The sequence below is a fragment of the Cygnus atratus genome, chromosome 14 (assembly GCF_013377495.2).
Source record: "Cygnus atratus isolate AKBS03 ecotype Queensland, Australia chromosome 14, CAtr_DNAZoo_HiC_assembly, whole genome shotgun sequence".
Classification (NCBI taxonomy): Eukaryota; Metazoa; Chordata; class Aves; order Anseriformes; family Anatidae; genus Cygnus; species Cygnus atratus.
In genome coordinates, this window is record NC_066375.1 from 230653 (window position 1) to 252228 (window position 21576).

Sequence of the window (21576 nt, forward strand, 5' to 3'; positions counted from 1 at the left end):
TCTGAACTTTTGTGTGTGTTGAGTTCTGAGCAAAGTTTTCAAATCAACATGTGCAATATCAGCAGCCTTTTCCATAACATTAACTGCACATAGCACATAACAAGGAAACAGTACAAAAAAAGTCACCCTAGAATTATTTTACATTTGTTTGCACACCCTTTCACTTATGGCTACTTGCATAAGAAAAAAATATGAACTAGAGGTGGAAAATCTACCAGCAAGCTGTAACTGGAGACAGATCTCAAAAAGTAGGTTTCTTGGCTTGGAAGAATTTTCTCCTCTTCCCATCCTCAAATATTCAGAACCCAATGAAGTTCATTCCTTTCAGTGATAGTTAATTGAACAGTTAATATGAACTCTAAGACAAACATACTTGTTCAGACTATTAATACCACAAATATTAGAATGTAACAATCACTTTGAGGTGAAGTACTGGATCAGAAACACTGCTCTTAAGCTCAGAACAGCTTCAGAGTCCCATGTTTTCTGGTATCAGGAGTAGGAATTTTTCCTCTCTACTTTTGCTAGCATATGACCAAACCCACACAGAAAGTTAGCCTAGAATGCAATGGAAAAGAAAAAACAAACTAGGACAAAGGGAAATTTAAAAAAAAAAAAAAGGGGGGGGGGGAGGGAATTAAAAAAGGAAAGCATGGAAGAAAAAAGAAAAGTAATAGCAATGAGTGAAATTTGTAGGAAGGGATGAAAACAGAAGATTAAAGAGACTAGGTAAGAAGAAGCTTTTAGTGGGATTGCTCATCGAGTTGCACTTGTCTTTTTACATATAATGTTAAAGATTACAGAGTGCTTGCCTTGAAGTATTTTCTTTTTAAGGCATGTTCTGCCATGGGACGAAGTACAGTGTTATCCGCGCACTTGCTTTGAACCTCTGGGAGTGTGAATATGAACAAACTTCTTCAATGTGCTTATATCATGCAGCTAAGCTTGAATTGATCTCAAAAACAACAACAACAAAAACGAGATTCAAACAACATACTTTTTTCATACAGTAGCAAATCTAATTAAGTTCAAGTATTCAAGTATAGCCATGATTTCTTGCTGATAAATTCTTCACAGCCTGTAGCAATGTGTTGTTTCTTCTCATAAAAAGTGTGGCAAATTCTTCAAGGAATTCATTTAGACTTTCATTGAAGGTGCATCTCAAAGAAAATGTGTGGTGCTTTTACTCAAGAATCTAGTGGATGGATTTTCTAGAGAAAGGAGCAAAATGGAATCTCTCCTTGTGGGTTCCAGACTGAATTTATTATGCTTTAGGAATGGACTTAATCGTGTTATCTTGGATTGAAATCTGCCCATAGGGTTTTTTGATTTTTTTTAAGCAGTCTTTTGCTTAACTAGGTATTTTCATGGCTCTGAGGACTCCAGTAATTCCTACACATTCTACTAGCAAGTGCTGGAAGAGGGCAAAGCTGATAGGAGATGCTCCTGCTGCTATTGTACTTGGCAGCCATTCATCATAAACAATTCTGATGGTCTTTTTGCTTGCAGACATCCGACAGATGCTTCTTACAATCTCTAAATAGCTGCATGGCCAAATATGCCACCAGAATTTGAAACAGTTAATAGGGTAACATCATTCTCACAATCTGGGAATGTTATGATGTTTTTAATTTCCTTGACAGATATGCCGTATGATATTTGCACTATGCACTGTGTACTTCATAGGGAGATCTATATACCCAAAGGGTTCATTCCACTAAAGTCAAAGGAGTTTGTTTACCTAAGGACTGAAGGTGTTTCTTCTTGGACTTAAAATCTAGGGTTTGATCATGTGTGCTGCTGAGAATCAGTACATCTGCCTGGCTCCCTTCACTCTTTTGGAATTGCAAGTACTCAGTGTAGTAAGGACATGGCAGCAGGTGAAATGAGCCTCCTCACTTGCCTAGATTTCCACAGCAGACTGCTGGGACAGTGTTCTTCAGCAATATAATTGGCACCCTGTGGGGGACGTGGTATACCAGGGATTTATAAGAAAGGTTATTACCTCATTGTAGTCTGCAAGGGTCTGCATGCAAGCTTTGGTAAAGCAGGTATTTGGAAATACGAATAATACTAACGATTTGGCATAAATATCAAGCTTTGTGCATTAAAAGCAATATGATCCAATATGGACGAACTCACTATGCCCTTCCATCTCAAAGGGTAGGTGACCTTGATAGGTGAAAAGATACAGCTTCCCAAAGAGTAACTATATCCCTTTTAATTATGCTGGATGCTGAGGAGGTCTTTTGAAGGTGGCAATATCTTTCCTTTTTGCCTTGGTTTTGGCTAGGATAGAGTTAATTTTCCTCCTAGTAGCTGGTATGGTGTTGTGTTTTGGATTTAGAATGAAAATAATGTTGATAACGTGCTGATGTTTTAATTTTTGCAGAGTAGTGCTTATGCTAAGCCAAGGACTTTTCAGCTTCTCATACTGCCCTGCCAGTGAGGAGGCTGGGGATGCACACAGAGCTGGAAGGGGACAGACCCAGGACAGCTGACCTAAACTGGCCAAAGGGATATTCCATGCCATATGACGTCATGCTGAACAGTTAATATGGGGTGGCTGGCCAGGCTGGGGGGACCGCTGCTAGGGGAGGGGCTGGGCATTGGTCAGCAGGTGGTGAGCAATTGCATTGTGCATCACTTGTTTTGCACACATTATTATTATTATTATTACCATTACTATTATTATTGTTATTAGTATTTCTTTTCTGTCCTATTAAGCTGTCTTTATCTCAGTCCACAAGCTTTTACTTTTTTTTGATTCTCTCCCCCATCCCACTGAGGGGGGAGGATGAATGAACAGCTGTGTGGTGCTTAGCCGTCTGCTGGGTTAAACCATAATACTTTCCTCTCCCCCTTCACAGGCACGAGATAAATCACACTCATAATGAACTCTTAATCATACCTGTTCCATGTGCTTATGAATTTACTCCAACTCATTCACACAGAAGGCACTATTGCCTAAAGGAAGATGTCTGGCCTTGCAAATGAGGCTGTCAATGAAAATAGACACCTTGCTGATGAAAAATTTATTTCCCTCCTATAGTGAAAAATTGCCCCTCATCAAGTACAAGTCCTGCCTGTCTCACCACAGACTACCAACTGTTTTGTAGAGGAGGATGGCCAGAGAATGACATTAAAGGCAACTGAATCAAGTCACCAGACTGTTGTGACAGCTTGTCTTATTACTTTGTAGTTAGTGTCTGATTTTTGAGGATGGACACTAGTGTCCCCCAGTCCAGTTGGCTGTGCCATGCGTTGATTCTAAATGAATTGCTGAGTGTTAAAAAAATGGAATTCCTCTCCTAACAAAAATGCCTCCATTTTCAAAATCTGTTTTGTTAAATGCAAGGTTAATGCAAGCGTGATAATTCTGAAAGCTCTCTTTTTTTTTTTGGTACTATTTAATTTTTCATGTATTTTCATTATTTCATGTTGAGGTGTTCCATCTGAAAATAGGAAAATTCAGTGGAATAACCGAACATAACAATATAACATACAAACATAAACAATAGATTGCGTAGTAAGAGACTTGCAGAAGTTATTCAAAGGTTGTGCTAAATATTACTAAAACTGCATTCACCAAAGTCATCTTATCTTTATAGACTTTAACTGACAGTGCCAGAAACATTTTTCTTTAAGTGAATAATAATTCTACTTCTCTTGCCTGTAATTCTAAATTTGTTCTTTAATGATTACTTTTGGTCTTTGTTTCATGTTTAGGATCACTGTTGATTGAAGTCATTCTTCAAAGCCTTGTGTTTCAGTTGGTTAACATAAACCATGTTAGCTATAGGTAAGATACCATTGAATCAAATGTGTCTGATCTTAAAAGGTACTTAACTGGGAAAATAAATAATGGCAGTGGAAAACAGCTTACAGAATGGGCTCTCTGGAGTGATGTTACTGGAATGTTAAGGAAAGTACATATACAGGAGTGGAAGGGATGAGAAAAGAACCTGGAAGTTGTGCATCGTGGTCTCTGCTCTACCCACAAGATCATATTGTGTTCCAGCAAATTGTCTCTAGCTTGCATTAAATTACACTAGGTTTTCTTAAGTGCTGCTGCAGCCAGTCAGTCTCACTAGAGTGTGATCTGCAATATATAGTCAATAGATATTTATGTCTATTTTCCTAGAGTAGACCGAAGCAGGGCTCAGGACCCCAGATCTGAAACTAGATTAATGAAGGACCTTCACTGCAGTCCCCCCACTGATCTGTACACTTGGATCCAACAGCATTCAGTCTTATTTCTGTGAAGTATAAGTGACTTCTTGTTTCTAAGTAGACATAACTCAACCTAGAAAAGATTATCAGTCTGTGTCAGACCATACATTCAAAGCTTCTTGGAAAAGGAATTCTGGAAGCAACTTAGCAAGAAAACAGTTAGGCCACTTGAAGAGGCAAGGTGTGCAGACAACTAGTAGATCTGACAGTGAGGGTTATACCAACTGATGGGCACTGTTGCCTGAAGCGCAGACATGTTGAGTTTCTTTCTGTTTTGTAAGTCTGCAAGTGGAGATACAGGCGTGGCCAGAGTGACTTTGGAGAGTCCCTCTGCAAGTTCGGCATTTTAAAGCGCCTCTGAGTGTACTCATGTGGTCTGCAGAATGAGAGGCAGGATACACCATGTTGCCAGGTCCTTGACTGACACAAGAAATGCTCATACAGTGGATAGAGATGCTTTCAAATTGTTCTGGGGACACCAACAGGAAAACAGAATTCTATACAGCATACCTGAGAGGACCCAAGTGCCTCTTGGAAGAGTGTGATGTTAGTGATGTATTGGAGAATGATGAGGAAGATGAACGCCTCTAAGAGAAAAAGGTTGATAACTGGAGTCAGAGATGCCATCTTTTATTTGAAAATTAATTGTGGGTGCAAAACTGTGATAAGTACAAGTTATGCTCATTAGTGTGTTGAAGTGCTGTACATGCCATGCAAGTCGATTTGTGGAGAATTAATGGAGATTGCTCACATGGCCTTTTTTTTTAAAAGAATCATGAAGTTAACATTATCATCAAATTATGAATGCAGTTGAGAAAATCATGGGCTACTAATGAATTTGCTGTAGGTCTCTCCAGTGCATTTTTATGTTACATTTATATAGTTGCTTTCGTTTTAAAGATATATTGAAATTCTATCTCAAAGCAGTATTCTTTGTTGAACCAGTAAAACAGCAGATTAAATAAATAAAAAAGCTACTCCAAACTAAAAAAACATAGGGGCATTAGTGTTCTGTTTAAGTATTTCCACTATATATTCATTAATCTTAATGTCACAAAGAGCATCTATAGGTTCCTTTTGCTTTTGAATATCCATATTTTCTTATTCCATTGAGACAATCTTGATACTAAAGTAATATGCTCTATTTTTCTATTTGCTAATTATTTTTTAGTTTATCTAGAATATATACTACTAAAATAATGTTCATTAAGCCCTATTGATCACTAAAAATCCATGCTATACTGCTGTTCAGCAGTGATTATAGTCATGGGAAACAGGAAGAATATGCACTCTAACTTGATGTTTTGCAATTAGTGAATGATTTTTGTGTGTTTCATTGAAACTACTTCCCAAAAGTGCCAGTAAACTTGGCCAATTTCTTGCAGTAAACCAGAACAGAGTCTGGCTCTGGAAGTTATTCTTAGTTAACGTAATATCTGGCATTGTGTGGTGATACTGATTGTATGACAGCACTCTGATAACATTGCCTTGGGATTACCTCTGTTATGGCTGTGTGTTCTGGTGTACCAGTTACACTCTGTTTATTTAATAGCTCTGTTGTAGCATACTGGCAAATCAGTCGTCCAGTGAATAGTTGTGTGGCCAGCTCAGTGTGGTAAGGACTGTGAACAGTATGGTCCTGGTGCATTAGTAGAAGTTTGTATTATTGCAACACTACAGCATATCACAACTATCAAAGCCTCTCTGCTCTCTGCTGAACGGGCCTCCAGGACAGAGGAGTCTCTGGAGTGGTTGAGGGTCTTAAACAACACAGCAAAGAAGCATTTTCCCCATTCAGGAAATCTTATCCTGTTAATTTTCATCTATTGTCTTTACTGATTCGCTTATGTACTGTTTTCTTTCTCCAAAGCCATCCTTTGCATGGCTAATCTGGTGAAAGCATGAGCTGTTGTTCAAACTCAAACAACTCATCATTTGGCATTGACAGTCAAAGATTTCTGCTTTCTTGACCATTTCTGTCCCATATGGTCTGATTTTTTTCCTAGCCAGAACTACATAAGATGTTCCAGGGCTGTGCTGCATCACATGGTATGTGAGAAGAACAAGCCATTTTATTAACTGCTTTCCAAAGACCATTTTCTTTCTCCGTCACTTGCACTGAAAGCAGGCTCAGTTCTGATGTTGTACTGTTGCAGCCCTACTGAAGAAAAAGTCTTACATGTAACTAGCATGATTGGATCTTTTGTTACCAGTTTTGAATATGAGGCACTGTGGGAAGGATGGATCAGATCCTGCTCTCATTTATAGTGTGTATATACAACACAGTTCCGGGATTTCAGAGGTATTATAACAGGGAGCAGCATATGAAGCCCTGGCTGATATAGTACAGTATTTTCAGAACAGCAAGATCAACACAGCAAGAAGGAGTGAATTTGCTTTGTTCAATTCACAGTGACATTCTTTATTGAGGATTCTGCTTTCATCTCAAAAGATGTATGTAATTTCTGCAGGTTTTGTGAATGTGTCAGGAAAGGCAGACTGACTATGTGAGCATGAACATGGCACCATCTCAATCCCTGCTTAGCGCTGAGAGACATAGATACAGAAATTTCTAGGAAGATTATTAAATCCACATTTATTTTGTGGGTAGACAGAATACCTCTTTATCCAAGGCTGTCAGTCTGTGCTAATAACTAACAAGAAAAATGTTTTAAAAAAAAAGTACATGGGACGTGCAGGACAGAGGGATACTCATATTCCCAGTGATACGGAAAACAAACAAACAAACAAACAACCACCCACCTTCGCTTCCCTATCTGCATATCTTGCTGATGTGCTTGGATTTATGCTTACCATATCATTTTGACTTAGGACAGAATTTTCCCCAAAATTTAGTTGACAGAAACTGTTGGTTAGTTTTTTTGCATTCCCTTAAAAGTGGCAAAGGTGACAAATTCTAGTCTGATATGGGCTTTTGCATGTCATTCGTTTTCTGCTTCTACAGAGACCCAGAATGCTAATGAGGACTTCAGCGCTTCTCTCTTCTTGTAGTAGACTGTAGGAATGTTGTATGAAAGTCTGAGTTTGGCACAGGATCTTGGGAGAGTTCAAGGGTTGGGAAGGGTAGCAGGAAGAGATCGTAGATAGATTCTTCAGACTAAAATGCCTGCTTTGTGGTTATCCCAGACTGTAAGGCTTGGATTAAATGACCTGTCCTCTCCAATCCTGTAGTCTCAACATCATTAATCCTTATGGTGAACAAACTTGTATCTTCTTTGCATGGTGCCCCTTTATGAGAAAAAGAAAAGGGCATGTATGAAATCTCCACCACTATGTCAGACTTGCATAAGGAAGCCTGGTTGTGCTGGGATCTCCCTTGCAGGTTTTCAGACTTGCAGAGGTTGCAGTGTTTGGAGAAGTGAGCTATCTTGTGTTCCATAACCATGTGAGCTGTCATGTTGCAGTGTCCACTGATAAATAATAGTATGTCTTATTTCTCACAGGGCTTCCAAAGCAGCTGAGGACAGAACCTTAAGGATTGCCAGGCAGTAGGCGTTAAAATAACTGGTACTGAAAGGAACAGAAAAAGATGGCAGTCCACATTTGAAAGAAGTAAACACATGGACTCTCACTGATAAGAAATCATGTCAAAAAAAGGACGTAGCAAGGGCGAAAAGCCTGAGGCACTGATTCTTGCCCTACAGGCTGCCAATGAGGAACTCAGGACCAAGCTAACAGACATTCAAATTGAGCTGCACCAGGAGAAATCTAAGGTGAGTGAGGGTTTGGTTTTAAATAAAAGTGTCTGCACTGAAGGAAAGAAACACATGAAAAAAACAGCATCACAGAAATCAACAGATGCAACTCTTCTCTAGAACAGTGGTATGATGTGCTGCTGCTTCAGTGGAAAAGACCTCAGTAAAATACCAAGGTACAAGTTTAATAAGACTTTGGCCCTCAAATGGAATGGTATACTTTTTGTAACATCTTTGGCCGTATTCCAATTAGTGTTTTTCCTACTATCCACTCAGATTGTCTCTAACTATATCTTTATTTTTTTTAATTTCCAGCATCTAGAAATTGTGTACTGTTGCTGTTTTTGAATAAGTGAATTTTTGAATATATTTCAGCAAGATATGTCTTTATTTCAAAGTTGAGTGAAGTAGTTCTTAAATGTATAGCATGAAATTCCATGTGGATCCTTGTAATCTATCTGCAATGCAGCTGAACTGTATTTTGTACGTTAAGGTATGTATACATTATTTCAAGCTTGTTCAGGTACCAATGGTCTGTCAGCATTACAGTCTGATATCCAAAGTTAGTCAAAAGCCAGCTGAGTATCATGTGCAGAGGGTATAGCCATGGCCCTGTCTGTTCATACCTGTGAAGGTTTGAGGTTCCTCGCATAAACTTTAGAAGCCTTTGGTACCACCTTAGGGCTGTGGGCTGCAGCCTCAGCTCTTCCCTACATCATCTGCTGATGTCTTGACTCTTTTCCTGCATCATCTGCACTAGGGCAGCCCTTGAAAGACACTAAGATCTTGTTACACTGTTTCAGCCTTTGTAGCCTGTATAAAGGTAATGGGCCAGTTGTTATCCAAGTGTAAAATACTGGCTGTTATTTTACACCTATTCTGCATAAACCCTGCAGACCTTCTGCTAAAATCCTTGCAGGCAGCATCAGTTTTCCCACATGTGATCCTGACGTGGCCTTGCAAAACAGTGTAGATTTTGCTCTCCAAAGTGCTGCTCCCTCATCATTTAGGGATGCTTCTAGTGGCACTCACAGTGCATCTGTGTTTTATAGGCAGAGTGCAGCTTTTGTGCAATAAACCCTTATGTGGTAATTGCTAAAGTTCCCCGAACATGAGTGAGATTAAGGCAATCTTCAATCTGTCTTTTACAAGCAGTGAAGATAAACAAGGAAACAGATACCATAATTCTTTCAAACTCATTCTGCATCCTTTTCTTTCATATGGTCAATGACAGCCTTGGAAAGCAAAAATGCTTCTTTTGTGTATTCCCTGCAAGTTCTGTCATTCATATGTTGCACATAGGCAAGGCCTAGTTATTTTCTTAAGGAGCCATAGGAGGTCAATAAGAAAACTGATGGCCAAGGGAGATTCTGTAGTGCTTTCCACTATATTCTAACTCTTGCTGGTTTTTTATCATTGCAGCTATGGAACTCTGATATGGTACTTGCCAGTGCTGGTTTTTGTTACTAGACATCACTTCAAGGATGGGTCTAAATAATGAGAGCAACAAATGTAGTAACGCCTTCAAAACTGAAAAAAAAATCTTATCTGAAATATATTTAAATGTGCTTCAGAGTAACAATGGAAAGAACCTGAGCAGAACATGAACAAAATAACGAAATTGCTTGTGCTTCAGTACCTCTCAGGAGGTCCATCCATAGGTGCTATCATCTGTTCCTGTGACCAAATGGGACTGAATGCTCCAGATATCAAAGGAATTGTCATCATGGAGGAGCAAGGGGCTAAAAACTACAGTCTCAGGAAGCAGATCACAATTCTGAAATGTTCTGCAATTTGTATCTAGAGGAGCAGCTATCACTGCAATTTTAATTGTGATGTAGAAATCAGATTTTAGCTTTTTCCCCTTTTTTTCCCTAGACATAAGCAGGTTTAGAATATACATCTTAGTACAACCTCATCTGTAAAATGATGTTAAAAATAGGATGCCAAAATGGACAGTCACACAACATCAGAAGGAGTTTTAAGAAATTGTTCATCCCACAAAGGGTTCAAACCAATAGGATCTTTGAATTTGCCTGTCTCAGCTAGCAAGAAATTCACTCTACCACTGAATCCAAAGAGGACCCTTGTGGTCTTTTATTGAGCAGGTCTCTTTCACGTTACTTCAAATATAGTAATCTTTCTCCCACAAGACCCTCACTCTCTCTCCCTTTCTTCCCATCAGAAAGGTGCATCTACACATCAGCTTAACGCCTAATGGCAGTTAGATAAACTAGGCAGCCTGGAAAATAATAGGTGCAAAACCAGGCATCCCAGTACTCAGCTTGGGTTGTACTCAGGTCCTGCATGAGTCTGCACTGTGCTATTGTGATACCCAAACTACTTTGTTGAAAGTTTACGTGTATCTTTTTATGTCACGCCAGAATAGATCACATACAATAATTACACCTTATTTTGTAATGCATTCAATTCCCTTTTTAATAAACAGGAAGACAACAGTTAAAGAAATAAAGAGAGCATCAGGCTCATTTTTAGTCATGAGTATTCAAAATCAAAGATGAATTTAGACTGAAAAAGGAGTGAAGGCAAACCAAAAACATGCCTAAGGATTCTCAGGGTGGGGTGGTGGGTGGCGGGACACTAAGGTTATGTGTAGCTTTCTTCTCAGAAGTGATCTATGTAATGGCATTTGAATTTCTCACATGAATCATACAGATGTGATTAAAAGAGATTGCTTTTTAGTCCCTGGCTGAAAAACACTTTTTTGCATATGACGTGTTATTACACATAACTACCACATTGATAACCTCTGAAGTCCTGCAGAGAAGTCAGCGGGAGCTGCAAGTACATACCAATTTTAAATAACATGTGTACTGAATATTTTGCTTTGAAAAGTTCTTGTGTGTTCCAGAGAACTCTGTAGGGAATTTTAGGAGAATCTTTCAGATTTGTTTTCCATGGAGCTTTCTGAGAAAGATGCATCTCATTTTTAAAGTCTATTAATTGTCAGAAGGACTCGAAAACTGAAGTAAAAAAGTAAGTAGTAAGTAAGAAAACCGAGACTTGATTGAAACCGAAGTAAAAGTACGCTTTCAAACTCTTCTAACAACTTATTTTGGGAAAGGTAAAACGGCAAAGCTTGAGAGAATAAGTCAATCAGCTCTGCATATAGTCAGTAGCACTTTCTACCTTCACTAAATCCTATCCAAGTAATCAATTAGGCCTGTATGCTAGACCACCAGTGGCTCTTGGAGGGCTTTCAGATGACCTGCTACTATGTTTGTTCATATATTTTTTTTTTCTCCCTTGATTTTTCTTTCTGAAAGGTTTTCTCTTGTTCATTCTTTGTGGTCTTTATTTAAAACGAAATAGACAAAGTAGTTCTTACAATCGCAGAAATCCCAATCTTTTTCACTGTAAATAACAAACTTACTGAGCTTGCTGTGAACTGAAAACTTTCCTTGTCAGTGGCTTATCTTTGGTGTAGGTTCACATGGGATTCTATTGTGAAATTGCTCAGGGTTATGAAGTTGGACTTAGAGATATGTTAGTGCAAATGTACTGAAAGCTGCCTTGTAACTTTGATTCCAAAGCTATGGTCCAAGAACTTTAAAAATTATCTTTAATCTAGAGTAGCAAAGGACATTATTTTAAGTAAAGCTAGCTGTTCCATTAGTGTAATAACCAGTGAAGCATGCTTTTCTGTGGATTCATGTTCAAGAACTGACTACATATGCCCATTAAAGCTTCACTTATGGATAAGAAAATCTGCAAAAGATGAGATGTTTTCCGGTCCTTCAGACTCTCACCTTACCTCAGTTGGGATCCTATAGATGCACATACTTCTGTCTCATGTAATTGACTACCCATGGTCATGAAAGTTGTAGGAATCTTGCTATTGCTAAGCTCTCTACTTTTCTTATGAATTTGGCTGAAACAGACTGATGGGTTAAAAAGTTATTAGACAAATGCATACATATATACAGGATCTTATTTCTTAAGGGAAAATGAAAGTTTGTGTAGCCTCATTGAGTAAGGCAAGATACCTAGAGAAGACAATGATGTTTTGGCTTGAGTAAAGACAGTGCAAAATCTATGTGAGGGCTGTAGGAGTTGGCCCATATTTTGTGGTAGGAGGATGGAGGAGCATCTAGGGTCTGCAGCAGGGTCTTCTTCACTTTGATAAGGCTGTGTGCCTGGGTGAGCTTGTTTTGATAACAGTATCTTGGTAGCAGGTGACTTTCATTTTGTCTCAACTTAGGTTGCTAAACTAGAAAGAGAGAAGACTCAAGAAACTAAACGTATCCGTGAAGTGGAGCAGCGCAAGCAGACCGTGCAGATCACAGAGCTAAAAGCCAAACTTCATGAGGAAAAAATGAAGGAGCTGCAGGCTGTGAGGGAGAACCTCATCAAACAGCACGAGCAGGAGATGACACGGATGGTAAAAGTCCGAGACAGTGAAATCCAGCGCCTCAAGTCAGCGTTGTGTGCACTGCGGGATGGGAGCAGTGATAAAGTAAGGACAGCGCTGACTATTGAGGCACGTGAAGAGGCCAGAAAACAGTTTGACTCTGAGCGCCTTAAGCTGCTGCAGGAAATTACTGAACTGAAGTCTGCAAAAAAGCAGGTAGATGAGGCCCTTAACAATATGATCCAAGCTGACAAGATCAAGGCGGGTGATCTTCGGAGTGAGCATCAGTCCCACCAGGAAGCCATTTCTAAGATCAAATGGGAGAGTGAGAGGGATATTCGCCGCTTGGTTAGTAATCCCTCCTTGCACCAAAACATTTCATGTGTTGTTTTATGCTGTAGTGAGTTTGCTTCCTGTACCTCTCAGGTTTTTGTGAATCACAGAACTCTGCAAAGCACCTTGGCTTGCAAAAGTAATAAAAACGTTGCATTATCATATCTCAGCATCAGATAGATCACAGTGAATCCACTAGAGTGACCACTAGGAGGGCAAATAACTCCATAGAGTAAGAGTGATTGGTCCAGTCCATAAGGAATTGATTTGCTGAAATGCTAATACATCTGCCATGCAAAGCATTAGAAAAAGAAGATGTTTGCATGTGCACTGACAGCTTATTAGTTTCTTTAACCATTGTGATGGTATCTTAAACACATTAAACACAGAGCATGGCAAAAGAAGAGAGATCTTTTGCTTTGATCTTGGCATAGCCTTCAGTAATTACTGGGGAGAATGAGCAAAATGAGACCCAAAATTGGCAATGGTGCAAGTGGCCATGTTTCCCTATCATGCAGCGAGCTGAGCCTGCTTACTACATTGGAAAATGTGGCTTGAAAACTGAAATTCAAGATTTGTCAGTTAAGTAAAAGAGATGGTGATTTAAACAGTGTCAGGAGTGGTATTTTTGAGTTTAAAGCATTGTAGTTGAACCCTGGTAGGTGGCTAAGCACCCCACTGCCACCACTTACCTCCTTTCCCCTCCTCCCCCACAATGGGAGGAGGAAGATAATTGGATGGTAAAAAGTTAGAAAAATCGTGGGTTGAGGTAAAGTCAGTTTAATAGGTTTAAAACCCAAAACAAACAGATGATAATAAATGTGCTGGTCTTAATAGAAGCTTTAATTTAAAATTTTCTTCCCAGTCATCATTTGCACTCAGATGAAGATTAAGAACGTTGTCAATCAGCTTTAAGAAATAGGGGGTTTGCACAGAATTTGTAAGAAACCATCCGTACCCTCTACCATCTCAGCTGTTGTAGCTCATTTTATATAAGCAGGAGCTATTCTAAACTGTTTTGGTTTTGTTGGAGTATAGACTTAGTTTTCAGTAGTATAAATAACTGACCAAGATGCAAGGTGAAAGCCTGAACTGTCCATCCAGTTTTTGAAGCTTTGTATCTTATTACCCTGTGTCTGTTGCCGTTACAAGAGCTGAGACATTTTGCATATTTCATCATGCTTGGTTCCAAGGCTTCACTCTGTGAAAGGCTGCCAAATCTGTTACTATATGTGATGGCATACAGTTGTGTCTGAAGCCTCAAAGAGTATTGTTTTCAAGCTTGTGTGATATGATGTAGCAGATTTAAGTGGTGAATACTGGTGTTAAGTAAATCATATCGTCCTAGATTGGACAAGGATGAAATGCTTTTGCATTTACGCTCTAACGTTGTTGCTCTGGTGTTTGTCTCATCAGATGGACGAGATCAAGGCTAAAGACAGGATCATATTTTCCTTGGAGAAAGAACTGGAGACACAGACAGGCTATGTGCAGAAGCTGCAGCTACAGAAGGAAGCTCTGGATGAACAGCTCTTCTTGGTGAAGGAGGCAGAGTGTAACATGAGCAGTCCCAAGAGAGAGATACCAGGAAGGGCTGGAGATGGTTCAGAGCATTGCAGCAGCCCTGTACGCAGGTTTTACTGGATGCTGCAAAACAGAAACGTAGCTGGTTTCTTTTGCTTAAAAATTTTCTTGTTCCCTGGGAAAAGATTCCCGCTCTTATTCACTACAGAGAAGTTATAACTGTAGCTTCTTCTAAGAAAAGGCCAGTTGGACAAAGCTTTGTAATTCTGTTTCCTCATTTGCTGTATTTACAAACATAAAACTTCTTAAATAATAAGTGCTATTCTGAAAGAATCATAACTATCTGGGTAGTCTGCATCCTCAAAAACAAACACAGAATTGGGAAGACAGGTAGGGAGAAAGCTGGGGGGAATCTAGGAAGCTCAGGAGCACCTCCTCTTTCTCTGTCTTGCTCTCTACATGTGTAGCTGTTGCTTTCATTTACAAGGCATGCAACTTCCCTAGTTGAGTGACTAAACATGGCATTTACACAACAAATATGTATATACACGTATTTACACATAAGCAAATGAAGAATAAGAAGGTAAAGGCAACTGATAGTGAAAGGGATGTCCTTACTTTTTCATGGCTCAGCAAGTAGAAGCAACGTATAGGAGAAGGCAAGAAAAGCTAGAAACTTTTAGCTTTTTGCTTTTTTCCCCTATCAGAAAACATATGAACCTCAGTTTTGTGTTGTTTTTTTTTTTTTTTTTAGATTTTGTTAACAACTGAAAATTCTCAGTCTTAAAATTTCCCCCAAGCTAGATGCTTTCTTCCAAACAAACAAACAAAAAAAACCCAACAACCAACAACACATTTTTGCCATAATATTAAGTATCATTTAAAAAAAAAATCACTTGAAGGTGATGATGATGACAGCTTAAGTTGACTAGTATGTGGTTTTGGGAGATTATTTTCCGAAATGTATTTTGAAAAGAATTAGTAACTGTATTATGTTGTTACCAATGAACAGGACTTGCGCAGAAACCAGAAGAGGATAGCAGAGTTGAATGCCACGATTCGGAAGCTGGAAGACAGGAACACATTGCTCGTTGATGAACGAAATGAATTGGTGTGTGAGCTTTGCACTGTCAGACAGAGGGGGCCAGGAGCCATAAGGAAGGCAAAGAGAGGAGTCTCCAAGCATGACATTCAGCGATAAATGTGCCTTTTTGATCCATCAGGCTTGTCACTCAGGAGACTGAGGGTGGTTTTTCACTTTAGAATTAAACAGTAATTTCAGTGAAGTTATACGGGGACAAAATCACAATGGAAGCTGAGGCAAAGGGTGTTATATCTTTCTATATGATTGATTGTGTTCCTTCCTTGACCTTTTCAGGTGTTTTTGGGCATACAACAGTGCATGATGAGACTTATCTTGTAAATCAAATAATGTCTGTAGTCCAGTGTATGAGAACAGCTAAGAATCAGATCTAGGGAGAACAGACAACAGTGAATTCATCCCCTTATCTGATTTACTGTTAGGCAGTGATATCTGTGTGTTGAAGTCAGCACCCTGGCTTTTTGACTACTCCATGTTTCTGCTTCTGTGATTAAGGGTGAGGGTGTTGAAATTCAACTCCTGGTATTTTTTATAATTCTTGAGCTAGGGGTCTTAATGCACTCCTTTCATGTCAGTGTGGCTGGCTTGGATATCCTCAATGTTCTTAATTTAATATTTGCAAAATAATATAAAGTTTGTAATAACATTACAAATGTGTTCACATGCCTCTCTTCAATTATGAAAAGCTCTCAAACATCAAATTTCTGCAATACTGAATAGTTTGTAGTCTGATGAGTCAGCTTGGCTAGCTGTTGCATGTCATTAAATACTTAGCCTGTTTTTCCACAAGAAAAAAATCCTTAAAAATGCTTCAAATTTGTATCTTGCACAATGTGACTACAATGAATACGTTTTGTTAAATGTGACCAGGGTACCGCTAGAACTACCATGCACCTTAAGATACATTCAGACCAGCAACAGCTAACTTTGTACTTAGGGTAGGACAGATGGTTGTTTTGCCAACAATTGTGCTGATTGAAGGCCACCTATGGCAGCTCCTCCCTTTCCTGTTAGCAGAAGGGATCTTCAGGTGCTTGCTAGCCCACTTTGGGCAAAATGTAATGGATTAGTCTGAATACCCTAGTAAAATGATGTGCTGATGTAAGCAAATGTGGTTAACAGTCCTTAATAGCTACAATAAATTCTCCCAGTCCTTTCCCCAGCAGAAATGCAAGGGGCAGGAACCTCCCAGTGATGAACAGTAACTCGGAGCTGGCACAGTGCCTTCATTAGGTAGATCATCTGGGCACAAGGAGGATGTCTTTCCACAGCCACACATAATTTTCCTTGTCCTCCCTAAGAAAAAGAAATGTCATGTATTAACACTCAGTTTTACCAGATGGAACTAGTTTTGCAAAGAAAGAGAACTTGGTTAAAACTGTAGCTGTGCCAATACTGGAACTTACAAATATGCCCTAAGGTAACTTTTAATCTGATGGGATTTGTTGTTTAAATGATACGTGATTTGTTGATTAATGCAACATTCATTGTGCATGTGCACAAGTATTTTACTGTGTTGCATTAAGAAACAGGTTTACATATATGTTGTTGCTGTGATCCAGACTGAGTAGGTACCTATGAAAATCTGTGTTTCAAAGAAAATCAGTGGGTTTCCTGCAGATTAAAAAGAGGTTTTGGCTTTGTTTAGGGCTTTTGTAGCAGCTTTGCAGTTGCCTAGTGGTTCGTAGGATGGCTTCATTCCTATGTATGAGTTTTCACATAGATAAAGCCATCTTTCAGAAATAGATGTGCAGAATTATGCTTTGAGATTTATAGATAAAGTAAGTTTATAGAAGCTGTAAGCATTACTAGGATTGCTTTGCCAGTTCCATTTGATCATTTTGTTTGGCATTTTACGGGGACAGTAGTCCAACAGGGAAGATTAACAAAAATATTTCTAACAAATGAAAGAGAAAAATATATTTTATTTGGATTGCTTATAATTATTAATTGCTACTATCAATTCAGTTGAAGCGTGTCCGAGAAGCTGAAAAACAATGTAAACCTCTCCTGGAAAAGAACAAGTGCCTCACGAAGAGAAATGATGAACTGATGCAGTCTTTGCAGCGCATGGAAGATAAACTCAAAGCAGTCACTAAAGAAAATATAGAAATGGTCAGTATTGAAGAGCAAAATGAACATTACTGCATGACATATGTCTATTTTGGCGTGCATGTCTGCACAGTACATGCATGTACAAACAAAGTTTGTATGTGTAACACTTGATAAAATATATCAATATTTAGGTTTGTACATAATAGACTTACATAACATTGTGGGTTATGCATACATGTGTAATATTTTTAAGTGAATTCATAAAATCAGTCTTTAATACTATCCCAAAAATTAGATTTGTGAGTGAAAAAGAAAAAAAAAAAGGTGTATCATTGAGTCATATTCTACTCTGCCATTTTGCATTTGTAAACCAAAAAGGAAGCTGTTAAGAACTATGTTTTCAGCCAGCCTGATTGCCATCTTAGAGTGCTTAGAATGTCCGTGTTCTGTACAAAGAACATTGTAGAGCTGATGATGGCAAAGTGAAGTTCTGGTCTGCCCCTGAGCAAATATAATATTCCCATAAAACACATGCATTGTACATGTATATGAGAGAGGGAAAATGGTGTTGTGATGGCTAGGGTTATATATTTCATATATCAGGGCTATATGAAGTGGGAATAAAGTGGTTATGTCTGTAGTTCCTTCAAATGGAATCATCCTTAGTGTCAGTTAGAATATGGTTCCTGCACATGCATCAATGTTGCCTTGACATTAATATAAAAAAAGAAAAAAAAAAAGGTGGAAATCTTGGGTTGCCAGATGCAAACTGGCAAGCTGCTAAGTTTTTGTGTCTCTTGTCTTTGGCTCACAATAGCCATTGTCCTCATCTTGAGCAGGCTGACCATTCTGCAGTGGATGCAACTCTCCTGCTGATTAGGATGAGACTATCAGATTCACTTTCTTGTCTTATAGAAGAAAGGCTTCAGAGTTACAAGGTTAATCCACTTTAAGACTCTACAATTCACTCATGCCCAGAAGTCAGATAAACTTACTGCGGACATCACAAGTCAGAATTCTCCTTCCACAACTGTAGCAGATCACAGATCATGGCCCCTTGGGCTCTCCCTCAGCAAGCAGAAGGGACTTGAGTGTCTGCATGCATTAGGCATCGGTGGGCAGCACCCCTGGTGCATATGGGCGCACACAGCACCTATGTTCTAATTTAGCTCCCTGACATTTGCTCTTGATAGTGTAGATGCCCAAATTATGGAAGCTAGCAAATTGTAGGTGGCTAGATTGATTCTCACAGGCTATAGACATCTCTCCCACATATGCTCTGAAACAGGCAGGATACAGAATTCTAGTTAAAATAGTTCTGATACCCCATTATTTACCTCTCCTCTTGTTCTGACTGGATACCTGTCTTTCACAAGTCTAAAATGTCCGATTCCTCACTGTATATGGTCATATGAGGGGTATATGCAAGTGCATGGGGTCATGGGACCTCATGGCATACCCAGTAGGCACCCTGGGGATACAAATATATTTGCCACATGGTGGACATCTAGATGCATGGTGCAGAAAGTTATGGTACATGACCTTCAAAGGCTGCTGTAGAGGGTATATTGCCTCTAAGTAGAGAGAGAAATCTTTGTTGTTGTGCTTGAAGGACTCGGCCTTGCAGTGCTGCTTTATTATTAAGAATTGCTTGTGGGTTATAAAAATTATATAGCTGAAATTATGAATTACAAAATTTTAAGTTACAAGAATTATGTAGCTGAAGCATATTTAAATGGCTTTACATCTTAAATGAAGAACAATGCCTAATTTTTAGCTGAAAGGTTGTCTTTTTCTTGTAATTGCTATATATTATTTTATCTGTGTCTTTCTTCTTCATACCACAGAGAGAAAAAATGACATCACATCCTCCTCTAAAGAAATTAAAATCTCTCAATGACCTCGATCAGGCTAATGAGGAACAAGAAACTGAATTTTTAAAGCTTCAGGTCATAGAACAACAGAACATAATTGATGAGTTGACAAGGGTACGTCCAGAGAACCAGGAAATGAGCAACAATTCCTGTATAGAGTTCACCACTGTTAGTATTTTTTTTATTATAAATAGAGGTCTGAGAGTTCATCTCTTCCTTACTTTTAACACCTGCAGATTTTTAGATGTTGGTGAGTGCGGGTGTGGTTTATTAACTGGCTTTCTAATGGGGCATCAGCCTTACAAGGAAAAGGTGTAGCTTGTGTGTGTGAACTGAGCTCTGGAAATGAACACAGGCTAAGAACAGTGGAGCTCACCAAATTACATACATGTTCATAAGGCAGGGCTGTGACAAGCTGTCTTTCCATTGTAACTAGGCTATTATTAAAATCTTGATATGCGGGCACACAGTGCAATATCCTTCATGTTCTAGAAAAGAGCATGCTGCCAGTTGGGGCTCATTAGTTTCTGATCTTTTTATTTTTTATTTTGGGAGGGGGGGGGGTTAGACTCAATGACTCCTTTTGGGTTCCTTGCAACTCAGATATTCTATGATTCTATGGTTAGTTCTTCTGTCATATCCTTTAATACAATCCTTTTTTAGCTGGCTTTGTATTATGATGTTGAGGGGAAGGAGAGAGAGACTCCAAAGCAGGCTGCTGCTTCTTCTAAGATATCAATGCTAGGAGTGTTGAAACCAACACTAGTATCTTTTAATGACTCTGAGATAGAGGCAGCATCACCTCTGCAGTGAAGTCAAACAGTTTGCCTCCCATATAAAGCCCAAAACAGTCCCCTGCAACAGGCCTCCCAGTGATTTTAACAGGAAATCAATCAGCGCCTGTTGTTTGACAGCCTGTCAAAGCAGGCTGTCAAAGCAACCCCACAACAGTGGGGTTTATTTTCTGCTATCCCTTCGTCCCTTCTTCAGATGGTTTTCTGCTGACACACAGACACAGATTAGAATATGAATCCTTCCTTCCACCTGGGATCAGATTCCTGTTTGAAAGTGTAAACACAGTCAGAGGAAGCCCAGTGTTTTGTTTTGTCTGTAGATTTGGCATTCTAGGACTGCAAACAAAAGAAGAGCAAGATACAAATTTTAAGTCCAATAACTTTTTAATCTTATTTTCCAGGACAGGGAAAAACTCATTCGTCGCAGAAAGAATAAAAGGAGTTCAAAGCCAATTAAGGTAAGAGGAAAAAATGTTTTCAGGTTATAAAATGCCAGTAGGCTTTGTAGGAAAACACATTTTAGCAATCTGATTAAAGAGAGTTCTGTGGATTATAACAAGCTGCTTTAGTGATCGGTTTTATAAACACCTTAGTTAACCTGGGACAGCTTTTCAGGTCCATTTTGAAATTCAGTTAAGGGTGCATAGCTATTTTATTCACAACAAAATGTGTCTTTTCCCTTCTCTCTAAAATTATAATAATCTTCCTTCTATTTCGTATAAATATTGGTCTTAAGGCCTACTATGCTGAGATGTATTTATGTTTCCAGAGACCTTCCCATCTACCTTTTGCTATTTTTTGTAGTCCACGTAGTCCATCTAGGCCAATCCTAGGCAATCTAGGCAATTCCCACTAATGCAAAATCCTTATCCATCTAATTTTTCAAGTGGAAGTCTGTCAGAAGAACTGTGTGTCATTCTCTTCTGCTCAGTTCCACAGGGCTACCCCTTATGTTATTCAGTATTGTTTGGATGCCCCTTATGTTATTCAGTATTGGGTCAAGTCAGTTAGATATTGGAATGGGTTGCCCAGGAAGGTGGTGGAGTCACCATCCCTGGGGGTGTTTAAGGAAAGGTTGGACGTGGTGCTTAGGGACGTGTGTTAGTGGATGATATTAATGGTAGAGGGATGGTTGGACCCGATGATCTTGGAGGTCTTTTCCAACCTTTATGATTCTAAGTCCAAAGCTGGTATAGTTTAGGACAACTTTAGAGCTGAGTAGTCAGCAGTGGTTCAAATATTTTTTTTATCAGCTGGATATAAAGAATGACTGTGCAACAGCCATGTCCCATCTCCAGAGAGTGGAGGTACTGTGTATGACACATAGTTTGGTTGCTTTTTGTCCTCAAGGACATTCCTTAGGTGGTCAGCCATGTTCTGTGAAAGTAATGCAACGCTTCCCTGCACACAAGACAGAAATTCAGACCAGTATATCCTAGATGTGTCATCACATTGTTTCTATATGGGTTTTCAGGCAATATGCAACAGAAAGAACTGTGAGGCAAGGACTAAAAAGTATTTTCATCTGTTAACTTTATTTCTAAGCCAAAAATTGAAACATGGAAGGATATGG

The 21576-nt window shown here is 39.0% G+C and overlaps 1 protein-coding gene across 14 annotated transcripts in view; it reads left to right on the forward strand.

Annotated features, from left to right (window-relative positions):
- JAKMIP2 (janus kinase and microtubule interacting protein 2) overlaps nt 1-21576 on the forward strand; it is a 56060-nt gene that overhangs the window by 11079 nt on the left and 23405 nt on the right. For 5 of the 14 annotated variants that reach the window (XM_035560539.2, XM_050713524.1, XM_035560536.2 and 2 more), the window contains 8 exons: nt 3730-3802; nt 7698-7967; nt 12172-12669; nt 14071-14280; nt 15191-15289; nt 17249-17395; nt 19183-19323; nt 20405-20461. In XM_035560539.2, the coding sequence (XP_035416432.1) occupies nt 7839-7967; nt 12172-12669; nt 14071-14280; nt 15191-15289; nt 17249-17395; nt 19183-19323; nt 20405-20461 (1281 nt within the window). In that variant the 5' untranslated portion in view covers nt 3730-3802; nt 7698-7838. The other 9 variants (XM_050713525.1, XM_050713527.1, XM_035560532.2 and 6 more) reach the window with 5 other exon arrangements.